At 46.0% G+C, this 12,945-nt stretch overlaps 2 protein-coding genes across 2 annotated transcripts in view; one reads left to right on the top strand and one right to left on the bottom strand.

The window, feature by feature from the left end:
- The window catches only part of LOC102387447 (acyl-coenzyme A synthetase ACSM4, mitochondrial-like), a 23,246-nt gene extending 11,098 nt beyond the window's left edge, over window positions 1-12,148 (bottom strand). The window contains 4 exon segments of the mRNA XM_025206987.1: window positions 2-174; window positions 347-560; window positions 1,232-1,487; window positions 11,893-12,148. Coding sequence (XP_025062772.1) covers window positions 2-174; window positions 347-560; window positions 1,232-1,432 — 588 coding nt within the window. The 5' untranslated portion in view covers window positions 1,433-1,487; window positions 11,893-12,148.
- PDILT (protein disulfide isomerase like, testis expressed) overlaps window positions 10,876-12,945 on the top strand; it is a 60,231-nt gene continuing 58,161 nt past the window's right edge. Inside the window, exon 1 of the mRNA XM_025206992.1 lies at window positions 10,876-11,204. The gene's annotated coding sequence lies outside the window, so the exon portion shown is untranslated. The remainder of the gene's footprint in view (window positions 11,205-12,945) is intronic.

Raw genomic sequence — 12,945 nt, 5'->3', positions numbered from 1 at the left:
TGCTGCCTTCTGATACTATTAACTTAGTTTTCAGAAACTGGCACTCGGGTGCCACAGAGTCCACTGCAGGTGCCACTTTGTCACTGGTAATGATGCACTTGGCTTTAGATGCCTGCAGTCTATATAAAATGTCTCTGGCTGTTAATTGGGATGTCCCTGGTATAAGGACGATTCCTGGAAAAGCAATAAGGTTAGCTTTTAAGAGGAATGTTTAATTTGATCTTTTTCTACTTAAAAACACAGTCAATTATTTTCAAACTTAGATCAGGAGTGAATTTAGCCAAACATTTCTGGGCAAAACAGTACAGTAGTTCATTAATTGATATATTAAAAGAGGTTTATTGACCTGTTCGTATACAAGCCACATTTACCAGCCACCATTCTGGTATCCGGGGCAAAATCACTATAAGTCTGTCTCCCTTTTGCAGACCACACACTTCCATGAGCATATTGGCCACTTTCCTGGATCGGAATCCCAGCTCCTCAAAGCTCCACCTCTCTTCGCCCCCTCTTCCATTTATCCACCAGAAAGCTGGGTTTGAAACTGGTCTCTTTCCATCCTACAGAACAACATAAGGGTTTAAACATTGATGCATATGAATCTGTGAGCTGCATAGCTGAGATGTATCACCAGAGCTTGGGTGACCATATGGGAGAATGGGAAATCTGGGATGCTCCCCTCCCCCTTCCCAAGTCAAGAGTACTGCTGCAGGCAGAGGTGGGGATGGGGTGGCATGGTGCGCCAGGCAGGTGGGCAGCAGCAGTCCCTGCCTGGTGTGCTATGCTACTCTACAGGACTCTGATTCCCTGTCAGACAGTGCCTTGCACCTCTACATTTCCAGGATGTTCATTTTAATTCTCACAAGCCTGCTGGGACTGGGTTTCAACATCCAGGACTGTTCTGGTTAAACTGGGACATATGGGAACCCTATCCAGAGCCCCCTGAGGTCACTGGAAAGAGTCTTGTTGCAGATTTCTCATGCTTTCAATTTGGCATTTTTATTTCTGCTACTTTTCTTTTTTTGAGCCCTAGACATTTAATAGCTCGGCAGTAGTCTCAAAGCTTGTTTGGACCCTCTTTCACTTGGGCTCAACATTCATACCTTCACATGGTCTTGCCTAACTTTCCAGTGTAAATTGTCTTTGGCAACTGATTTTTAAAAAAATGAATAGCAAACATTTATTCAAAAAGGAAGAAGAAATCTAATTTGCACAACAGAAGGGATTCTACCTTTTCCATCTGAGACCATTTGTCCAGCACATCACTTGCAAAATTAAAGTATTCCGGTACTTCCTGTTCATGTCTCTTGCTAGGTTCATAATGTGAAAATATCTCTGAGGCAAGCAGCTTGTGGTCTTTATGGAAAGATCTACAATATGATTTGGGAATCCATAAAGCTTTGTGCGTTCGTAATTTCAGCAAAATCTTCATGGCAGAAGAGGATTTAGCAAAATGTTTTAACTCACCAAAGAAAATCAGTGGAATCCTGCAACACAGATAATAAAGAGGATAGTTGTTATTCTGAAAGTCGCCTGACAACCAAGAGAGAAAAGATCCAGTTTTGAACTGGTGTATTGTTAGTGTGACCATTTAAGAGAATGGGGAATCTGGGATCATGCCACCACCCGCTCCTTCCCCTCTCCCCCTGTAAGACAGTGGTGCTGCAGGCAGATGTGGGAGTGGGGCAGGGTGGCGTGGTGCGCCAGGCAAATGGATAGTAGCAGTGCCTGCCTGCCTGCCTGGTGCACCGGGCCTCTCTTCGCTGCGCCACCTCCCTGAACCAATCTAAATTGGTTCAGATAACTTTACATCAGGGGTTGGCAATTATTTGGGCCCATGGGCCACATACGCAGTTCTGGGGACCTGCTGCAGGCCAGTCAGCAGCCCCTCCCTTACCCCTCCGCAACAGCCTGGGGCCCGCATGCCACCATCAACAGCATATAGCTCCAACCTCAAGCCTGTCCTGCCCTGCCCTTTAGACAGCCCAGGTGGCGGCGGTGGTTCCTACCAACAGGGATCTTTGCGCACAGCCCTCACCCCACCCCACGCCCACTCTGGACTTGGCCCAGTGGAGCAGACCAGCTCTGGACCAGCCAAAACCTACACGCACAGCCCCAACTCACCCTGCCCTGCTCCAGACTGACCACCCATGCTAAGCAGTGGCAGCAGCTAAGCAGAAGCTGCTGCTGGTTCCAGGGGAAAAGCACCCCCGCCACCCCACTGCTGAGCCTGCGCCTGGGCTGCCCTGTTGCTCCTCTCTGCCGCCATTGCTGCTGCCTCATGGTCTGCCCAGCGGGGCACTGATGGCAGCGCAGAGGAACTGCAGGGCAGCTCAGGCATGGGCTCTGGGAGGCTGCAGCAAGACAGGCCCAACAGCAGTGAAGGGGGCTTCTTTCCCCCCGTGTTGTGCAGAAGCTTCTGCATAGCTGCTGCTGCTGTTGCCACTGCTCAGTGTGGGCAGGTGAGTCTGGAGCAGGCACAAGGTGGGCCATGTCGGGGCTGTATGTGCAGGTCCCTGCCAGTACCACCAGGCTGGGGCCAGTGGTGGTAGTACCTGGAAGGAGCCACTGCCATCTGGGTTGCCTACAAAGGCAATCCAGCTGTGGAGCTGCCCCAGCCCCACTGCATGCCAGGGGGTGGCAGGATTTGCCACAGGCTAGATGGCGCCTAGGCCAGGCAGGAGCAAGGGACCTGGCACAGGCCAGACAAAGTGCCTGTGGGCTGTATTTTGTCCACCCCTGCTTAACTTCCTTGTGGGCACCAATAATACTGCCAGGGGTGACCCCGAGCAGATCATGAATAACTACAGGGTTCTGGGTATAAGGGTGAAGGGGACAGGGGAAGGTGGGGCACAGGTTGTGTTCTCCTCAATCTTTCCAGTCAAGGGGAAGGGCCCCGGCAGGAGTGGCTGCATCTGGCAGATTGATGCATAGCTGTGCAGCTGATTCGGCTTCTTCAACCATAGGATGTTGTTCCTAGAAGGATTGCTAGCAAGAGACGGGATCCACCTGATGAAGAGAAGGAAGAGCATCTTTGCAGATAGGCTTCCTAACTTAGTGAGGAGGGCTTTAAACTAGGTTCGCTGGGGGAACGGAGAAGGAGGGCTTTAAACTAGGTTCGCTGGGGGAACAGAGAACAAAGCCCTGGGGTAAGCGGGGAAGTGGGTGACCTGAATGAAGCAGAAGCAGGAGGAAGCCTCATTTTTCCTGAGAAAGTAGGGCAATTGGTCAGTCACCTCAGGTGTCTGTACACAAATGCACGGAGCCTGGGAAACAAGCAGGTAGAATTGGAAGTCCTCGCATAGTTAAGGAACTATGATGTGATTGGAATAACAGAGACTTGTGGGATAGCTCTCATGACTGGAGCACTGTCATGGATGGGTACAAACTATTCAGAAAGGACAGGCAGGGGAGAAGAGGAGGAGGGGTTTCGGTGTATGTAAAAGAGCTGTATGATTGCTCAGAGCTCCAGTATGACACCGGAGATAGGCCTTGACAGTCTCTGGGTTAAGGTTTGAACGGAGAGCAAAAAAATGTGATGCACATTTGATGTTGTGGTGGGTGTCTGCTATAAACCACCAGACCAGGAGGATGAAGTGGATGAGTTTTTCTTTAGACATGTAGCAGACGTTTCCAGATCACATGCCCTGGTTCTTGTGGGGGACTTCAATCACCCTGACATCTTCTGGGAGGACAATGCAGCAGTATACAGGCAAGCCAGGATGTTTCTGGAGAGTGTTGGGGACAACTCCCTGGTGCAAGTGCTGGAGCGGCCAACTAGGGGTGTTGCTCTTCTTGATCTGTTGTTCATAAACAGGAAAGTATTGGTGGGGGATGTAGAAGTAGATGGCAACTTGGGCAGCAGTGACCACGAGATGGTCAAGTTCAGAATCCTGATAAAAGGAAGAAAGGCGAGCAGCAGAGTATGGACCCTGGACTTCAGAAAAGCAGACTTTGACTCCCTCAGCGAACTGATGGGCAGAATCCCCTGGGAGACCAGTCTGAGGGGGAAAGGAGCCCAGGAGAGTTGGTTGTATTTTAAAGAAACCTTACTGAGGGCACAGGAACAAACTATCCCGATATGCAGGAAGAATAGCAAATGTGGCAAGCGGCCAGCTTGGCTTAGCAGCGAACCCTTCAGTGAGCTTAAACACAAAAAGGAAGCTTAGAAGAAGTGGACGCTTGGACAAACAACTTGGGAGGAGTACAAAAATATTGCTCGGGCATGCAGGGATGAAGTCAGGAAGGCCAAAGTGCAATTGGAGTTGCAGGTAGCAAGGGACATGAAAGGTAACAAGAAGTGTTTCTACAAGTATGTTAGCAACAAAAAGAAGGTCAGAGACAGTGTGGGTCCCTTACTGAATGGGGGAGGCAACCTAGTGACAGGTGATGAGAAAAGGCTGAAGTACTCAATGCCTTTTTGACCTCTGTCTTCACAGGCAAGGTCAGTTCTCAGAGTACTGCACTGAGCAGCTTTCAGTGGAGAAAGAGCAGGTTAGATACTATTTAGAAAAGCTGGACATGTACAAGTCCGTGGGACCAGATGCAATCCAACTGAGGGTGCTGAGGGGGTTGGCTGATGTGATTGCAGAGCCACTGGCCATTATCTCTGAAAACCTGTGGTGACTGGGGGAGGTTTCGGATGATTGGGAAAGGGCAAATACAGTGTCCTTTTTTAAGAAAGGGAAGAAGGAGGATCCAGGAAACTACAGACCAGTCGGCCTCTCCTGAGTCCCTGGAAAAATAATGGAGCAAGTCCTCAAAGAATCAATTTCTAAGCACTTGGAGAATTAGGAACAGTCAGCATGGATTCACCATGGGCAAGGTATGCCTGACCAACACGATTGCCTTCTATGAAGATAACTGGCTCTGCGGACGTGGGGAAAGTAGCGGATCTGATATACCTTGACTTTAGCAAGGCTTTTGATACGGTCTCCCACAGCATTCTTGCAAGCAAGCTAAGGAAGTATGCATTGGATGAATGGACTGTAAGGTGAATAAAAAGCTGGCTGGATTGTTGGGCTCAACAGGTAGTAATCAATGGCTCAATATCTATCTGGCAGCTGGTATCAAGTGGCGTGCCCCAGGGGTCTGTCCTGGGGTTGGTTTTGTTCAACATCTTCATTAACAATCTGGAAATTGGAATGGATTGCACCCTAAACAAGTCCACAGATAACACCAAGCTGGGGGGGGGGGGGGGGGGGGGGGGAAGGTATAGTAGGTACACTGGAGAGAAGGTCTAGGATTCAGACTGATCTAGAAAAATTGGTGGATTGGGCCAAAAGAAATCTCATGAGATTCAATAAAGACAAGTGCAAAATACTGCACTCAGAATAGAAGAATCCCATGCACTGCTACAGCCCGGGGACTGACTGCCTAAGCAGCAGCTCTGCAAAAAAGGACCTAGGATTTACAGTGGACAGTAAGGTGGATATGAGTCAGCAGTGTGCCCTCGTTGCCAAGAAGGCTAACGGCATACTGGGTTGCACTGGTAGGAGTGTTGTCAGCAGATCGAAGGACATAAGTATTCCCCTCTATTCAGCACTGGTGAGGCCACATCTGGAGTAGTGTGTCTGGTTTTGGGTCCCCCACTATAGAAAGGATATGGACAAGTTGGAGGGAGTCCAGCGGAGAGCAATGAAAATGGTTCGGGGACTGGGGCACATGACTTATGAGGATAGGCTGAGGAACTGGGTTTATTTAATCTGCAGAAGAGAAGACTGAGAGGGGATTTGATAGCAGCCTTTAACTACTTGAAGCGGGGTTCCAGAGAAGATGGAGCTAGACTGTTCTCAGTGGTGACAGATGACAGAACAAGGAGCAATGGGCTCAAGTTGCACCAAGGGAAGTTTAGCTTGGATATGAGGAAAAACTTTGTCACTAGGAGGGTGGTGAGGACTGGAACAGGTTACCTAGAGAGGAGGTGGAATCTCCATCCTTGGAGGTTTTTAAGGCCCGGCTTAAAGGCCTGGGCTAATTTTCTATGATTCTACATTTCTTTTTCATTCAACTCGCTTTCCCATCTACACACACCATAATGCTCTGAAATCCGTTGGAGTCCATTTAAACTCTTCCTTGCCATCTGTGATGTCTCTCTTTTTTTTAGTATTGCCAGAAACATGGAGATTCTGTTTTCATAGATTTTGTCTATTTATTTGCTCTCATTGAGCGTTTAGAGAGTGCTGCAAATGTACATGGAGTATCAGCAGGCACAACAGAATAAAACACGGTCCCTGTGCTGAAGACTTGACAGTCAGAACAGAAGCCAATAGAGATCCGTTAGAATCCTAAAAGTGTTGCTTAGGACTGTTGGTTTATTATCCTTTTTCATCTTCCTAGGAGCTACGCTTTAGCCAGACACAGTTATCTGGTTCAGCACAGTGGTAACTGTGTGACATTCTAGGGTTTGTGACATATATGGGGTTAAACTCAATGACCAAATGATCCATTTTGGAATTGTCTACAAATTAAATGTATAGCTATGTTCCTTAACAACTTTGTTCCATGGGTAACTTCACTGAAGTCTGCCCTTTATCCCTTGTTCTTTACCAGCTTTCTAATTAGCTCCACATTTACCCCTTTCCCTCTTTCTTAGGTTAATTTAACTCTTTATCAAATGTCTGATGTAAAAAAAGTCTAAACCCCTCTAATATCTTACTATCAGATATGCTAGGAATTTCTCCTGCCATAGTAGTTATATTTTCAAAGTACACCAGTTAGGTGATTGAGTTGGGCACTGCACTGCCCAACTCTGTGCCAGTTTCTTTTTGGCAAAACCAAGTCATATTCAGTCTTTATCCTTAAGATACTTTCCAAGAGTTCCTCCAAATGAATGAAGCTTTCCACAGTGCCTTGTAGTTTCTAGTCCCTTGAGGCCTTCAAGAATTTACCTACAATCTTGCAGCTCTCAAGAATCTCACTTGAATTAAATTGATGGTGTGGGATTCACCACTTTTCTCTTAAAACTCCTGCATGTTTATTAGACCTGGGCTGCTTGTACACGCCACAGAGGTTTAGTTCGGTTTAATTCTCCCTAAATTGAAGCAGTGGGTTGTTAAAAACCCCGCTTCAATTTAAACTGAAGTAAACCCCTGTGGTGTGTACACAAGGGTTGGGCCTGATTCTTATCTGCCTCTCTGGCAGTCGGGGCAGAGGGGAGGGGAGGGGAGGGGGAGCTGCCACCAGGCTGAGTGGTCCCTGAGCTGTGGGGGGGAGAAGGGGGGGCTGGTGCTTCGCTCTGTGGCGGTGGCGGCGGCGGCGCCCCCCAGGTGGCACCTACCTGCAGTCACCTAGCCTGGTCGGTCCTGGGCAGCACCGCAGCCACAGAGGGAAGCACCAGCCACCCTCACAGCCATGGAGGAAAGCACTGTCCCACCCACCCAGCTCGGGCGGGCAGCCAGGCTCCAGGGACAAAAAAAAAAAAAAGATCAGGCTCACCATTTTTTTTTTCTTCAGTGGAGCCTGCCTTCACGGGCTGCCTGCACAGCCCATGAGCTACATGGGGCCCCGTGCTTCCCTTTGCGCCTGCACGGTATCAAACGAAAACACCTTGGACATGTTTTATTTTGCTGTGTCCCGAAGTCATTTAACGTGCAATATACTGCTGACCGTGTAAACAGCAGCACTGTTAACGCACAATACGCTGCTGACAGTGGAAACAGCAATGCCATTAAAGCAGTGCAAAAGAGCATTTAAGCCACTTTAAAGGCCAATTTTGTGGTGTGTACAAGTAGCCCTGATGCTTTGTTCCACACCATCTCCTCCTTTTATAACAGATACTGCTCTCCATACACTATTTTCTCTAGGACCCCCTGAAAGATTCAACTCAGGTTTGTCAGACCTTTATTCTCAAGGGCAAAATAACTAATTTAACAGCTGGGTTCTTTCCTTATTCCCCAGTAGGAGCTATCTCAACGATATTAAAACGGTGTATCAGGAGACTGCAGTTAAAGTTCCTAAGCCTCTAACACATTAATCTGCCCAGTGATGCTTGACAGCAGGGAAGAAATCTTGTGAGCCTGACTCAGGATAGACCTTCACCCCATTAGACTTAATTAACTTTTAAGAAGGCAATGAGATCTAGTCAGAAGTATTACTATCATTCCCAATATATAAATATTGACATTTTCAGGGAATAAATCAGTTGTTTTACCCTTGATTTGCACAGAAGAGTGGTTCTCACTCAACTCGAGGGAGGCCCCTCCATAACATTTGTAAATTGAGTCAGGGGTGTACTTGGTAGCCGTGTTGGTCTGAGACAAAAAGACATACAAAACACTAGAACTCTTTCTTGGTTCCAAAATGATACCTTTTATTAGACCAACTGGAAAATGGCAAGAAAATTGTCCTTTTCTGCAAGCTTTTGGGAATCAAAGTCCCTTCATCGGGCTCTGGGAAAAGTGTAGATGGTACAAGATGGTAAAAAGGCCCCATAGGTCGGAAATAAACTTCATTTTTGCACAGAGGGAGCTGAAGATAGAAGTCTGTCCCTCTGGGTCCATGAGAGTGCCTTTGTGAGCTGTGTTGAGTAGCTCTTTGATGTGTTGATCAAGTAGAATCCCTTCCCTGAAGGTGTCAGATGGTAGGTAGGGAGGCAAAAAAACTTCCTTGTTGTTCTGCAATAAAGTTTAAAATCCAAAATCGGCCGAAATTTGGCATCTTCCATATTTCAGGGGTGTACTTGGTAGCCGTGTTGGTCTGAGACAAAAAGACATACAAAAAACTAGAAATCTTGGTTCCAAAATGATACCTTTTATTAGACCAACTGGAAAATGGCAAGAAAATTGTCCTTTTCCGATTTTGAATTTTAAACCTCATTGCAGAACAACAAGGAAGTTTTTTTTGCCTCCCTACCTACCATCTGACACCTTCAGGGAAGGAATTCTACTTGATCAACAAATCAAAGAGCTACTCAACACAGCTCACAAAGACCCTTTCATGGACCCAGAGGGACAGACTTCCGTCTTCAGCTCCCTCTGTGCAAAAATGAAGTTTATTTCTGACCTATGGGGACTTTTTACCATCTTGTACCATCTACACTTTTCCCAGAGCCTGACAAAGGGACTTTGATTCCCAACAGCTTGCAGAAAAGGGCAATTTTCTTGTCATTTTCCAGTTGGTCTAATAAAAGGTATCATTTTGGAACCAAGAGTTCTAGTTTTTTGTATGTCTTTTTGAAAACTGAGTGGCATCTAATTTATAGATTACAGTGCTTATTTCCTAGTAGGGGGGGCTGGGCAGTGGGGAGATGGGATTGGTCAGGCATTAATAAGACTGAGCCTGCTTTTATCTGCTTATCTCCTGACATCCAGCTTATCTCCTCACACCTCTTGACCCTTCAAAGGATCTGGCAGCACCCAGGGTGCCACAGCACTTCAGTAAAGAATCACTAGTACAGAATTTGCGTGGCCCCTCTTGGCATTGATATAATACAAGCAGATATAATGGTAATGAATGATTGTCATCTTCAGCATCAGGAGGAATGAATGTAGTACACCTCCACAAGAAATAAAACTTGGCTAATTGTCCAAAAACTTGTTGCTTTTGTAGCATTAATGTGGCTGCTTTACAGGGACCAAAACTCCAGTTTCATGTCTGGATCCAGAAGTTGTTCCCTGATGTATTCCTTCCCCAAATCAATGCCGATACACAGTATAAAACTTATTGATATGTACCTTGACTCAGTAGCACTGAGTCAAAGAAAATACATGTTGAGAAGTAGCAAGAGGAGGAAAAGGCAGATTTTGGGGTTGCAAATGTTCTCTTGCCCTTTGGGAGGGGCAAAGCTACTTGAATTTCATTTTTCCCCTAACAGTTCACTCATTCCCATGTGTGTTACTATTATGTAATGTCAAAAACCCAGAGCAAAAATTAACATACTGGGAACTTTTCATTGCTTAGGCTAAATATTTTTTGGTACTTATTTAACTACACTTGTTTAAACCTTATTTTTTATCTGAGAAATCTATCTTAAAATTAATAGTCAGGCATATAGTTTACTGAATCCAATTCCTGCTAATTGATAGTGGGACAGGACTAGTCTATGCTTTGTGCTCCTGTACCAATGATAGGATGATGATGCTATTAGCATCTCTATATAGATAGGACTGTACAAAGTTTCTCAGCATTCTAAACTTTGATTTTGATCCATTCTCCAATTATACTTCCCAGACTCTGTTTATGACCAGAGCTGCAAATAGCGGTTTTGGTGAGCCGTCAAGGGCCTCGCATAAAATCTTTCAGAAGATCTCATTTTAATTATAATTTATAATTATTTTATCTATAATTTAAATTATCAATAAAAAACAAATCATATACTGAAAATCAAACATCAACTATAACACATTTTAATTTTATTTCAAAAAATATTTTCATCCTGATTTATGTTTTTTTGAGTAGTGTATATAAAGAGACTGCACAATAGCTCAAAATAGAGTCCTATTCTTGTATATTGTGTGCGTTGGGAGGTAAGAGGAGGGATCTAGGTCCCAGAAGCCAATGCAGGTGTGGGGAGGGAGGGAAAGGGGGGGCAGGGGGCACGTGCAGCAGAGCTCTCCCAGGAGGACTGGTGCTGTGAAGGTGTGTTCTGGCCCATGGCACTCCTCATGGGGCCAAGCCCTGCCCACTGCCACCTGGGGCCTGTGCCATACTCCCACATGTACCTGCCCCATGCCCACCGTCAGCACCGCCCCAGCCCCAGCCAGCATGCACAGCTTCTGAGCAGGGATGTTCTTGTTGCTGCTGCAGCTGCCCGAGTACTGTTTGGCTCTCCCTACCTCCAGCAGCTGCTCCTTCTGCCCCTGTTGTGCTGCTCCAGGAAGCAGGGGAACTGAAGCCAGGTGGCTCCTGACCCAGTTTGTGGGGCTCCAGCTCTGGCTCCTCATTGCCTTCCACCCACTCAGCTGCCTGTAGGTGGCTGCTCATCACTCTGAGTGGGTAAAGTGGATGGAAAGTAGCTAGGAGTTGGAGCTGGAGCCCAGTTCACTGGGGCAGGAGCTGTCTGGCTGCAGCTTCCCCACACCTGGAGCAGCACAACAGGGGCAGGAGGAGTTGCCACTGGAGGCAGAAGGAGCTGAGCAGCAGCAGGAGCAGTCCCACCAGGAAGCTGTGTGTGCTGGCCAAGGCTGGGGCCAGGGCTGGGGCAGTGCCATTAGTAGGTTGGGTGCAGACAGGACCGTGGTACAGGCTGCCCCAAGTAGGAGCAGGTGGGTGTTGGTCCCATGCATGGGGCAGCCGTGGGCTGGATACAATCAATTGGTGGGTTCATATTTTGCTCACCCTTGCCTTATACACTAATTCAGAGATGTATCTCCCAATGTTTATTGATCATAATTGGCACCCCTTATTTCTTTATTAAGGGAAAATCCATTTTCCATGAAATCCACATATTTTTTTCAATTAATGATGATTTCAGAGAATTTTTTCATTATCAAAACTATTTATAGAATATGTTGGAAAAAAATAAAATGCAAAATGTATCCATTTTCAACTCAACACAACAGAGAAGTTCAGAAATGTATTTTTTTCAATATATGTCTCATTTTTTACATACTGTAACTATGTTAGTAGCTACTTTCTAATCTATAGGTAGAGATATCTATATAAACTATGTATTGCGATGGTGAAAAATGCACTACTGAAGAGAAGAAAAGATACTGAAAAGAATTTCCTAGAAAAATATGTCAAAGTGTTGGAATTTGGAATTTCCCAGGTGAACAAAATTTTTCTCTAATTAAAATATAGCAGAAAATAAAGTTAATAAAACAACCCAAATTTAAGGAAAAGAAATATCTCACCCAGTAGTGTGTGATGCTTTGAAGTGCTGGATAAGCCAATTCCCTTTTTGTTAAGAGTGAAGTTGAGGACACAGGCAAACAAGCATGTTTCACCGACCTGTGTTTTGTGATGGCCAACAGGCTGGACAGTGAAGCTCTGAGAGAACACTGAAGAGCTGCACACGGTAGATCTTCTTTGGTTTTTTCAGCTTTCAGGGTGTCTATGTCCACAGAAATGGTCCTGTTGCTCTTAGCTTTTATTTGACGCTATATATACATATATATGCTATGCCACCCACTGTTTTAGTCAGTATAGTTTACTCTGATGCCACATAGTGTAGAATAAAGGAGGCAATGCAACATTTATCTCCTGTGCAGGGGTTTATATTTTGTAATTATTTACACCGGGACTTTGCACTTTAACCTCCAGCACTGTCTCTCTTCCCCATTTCTGCAAATTAAAGACTTCACAATCTAATGAATTTAACAAGGGCTATAAAGTTCACAGGACACGATGCTATTTCTGCCTAATATCATGCCCACCCAGTGTTGCAACAAGAGGGGGGGGGCAAGCGGGGCGACTGCCCTGGGCACCGAAGCAAAGGAGCACCAACAGGTGCTGTCCAGCCAGGGCAAGGTGCGGGACGGAGCCGCGAGCAGTTCGTTTGCAGGGGTGCAGGGATGGGGGAAGGGTGGTTCCCACCACTGCATGCACTCTCAGGCAAGCGTGGCAGGGGGGTGTGCCCCCCAGATCTGTGCACAGGGCAAGGGCAGGCTGCTGCTGCGAGCTTTGCCCCGGATGCCAGACTTCATTGCTACAGCACTGTGCCCACCAGCACAGCTGGTTGGGATTTTTTGGACCAAACTTATTTTGTTAAAAAAAAGCCAATTAATCAAACTTAGCCATTTGCCAAATGAAAACAAATCTGCTTTTGGTTCAAAATGCCTTCTGAAATTTAAATTAGTTATAATAAAAGAATAAAAAAAAATTAAAAATGAAAAAGAAACATTCTGAACATGTTTCAACAGAACCAGACCAACATTTTTCTTCAGATTGTTGGTCTGTGAATATTTTTGAGCTATTGAATCTTTATTTTTACTTGGGTCAGAAAACCTTAAAATGTTCTCAGGAAAGGAAATGTATTTAGTACATATTTTGTACTCACAGGTC

The sequence above is a fragment of the Alligator sinensis genome, unplaced genomic scaffold (genome assembly GCF_000455745.1).
Source record: "Alligator sinensis unplaced genomic scaffold, ASM45574v1 scaffold330_1, whole genome shotgun sequence".
Lineage (NCBI taxonomy): Eukaryota > Metazoa > Chordata > Crocodylia > Alligatoridae > Alligator > Alligator sinensis.
Note: the sequence above shows the minus strand (reverse complement) of the source record. Positions and strands in the feature narration are given on the sequence as shown.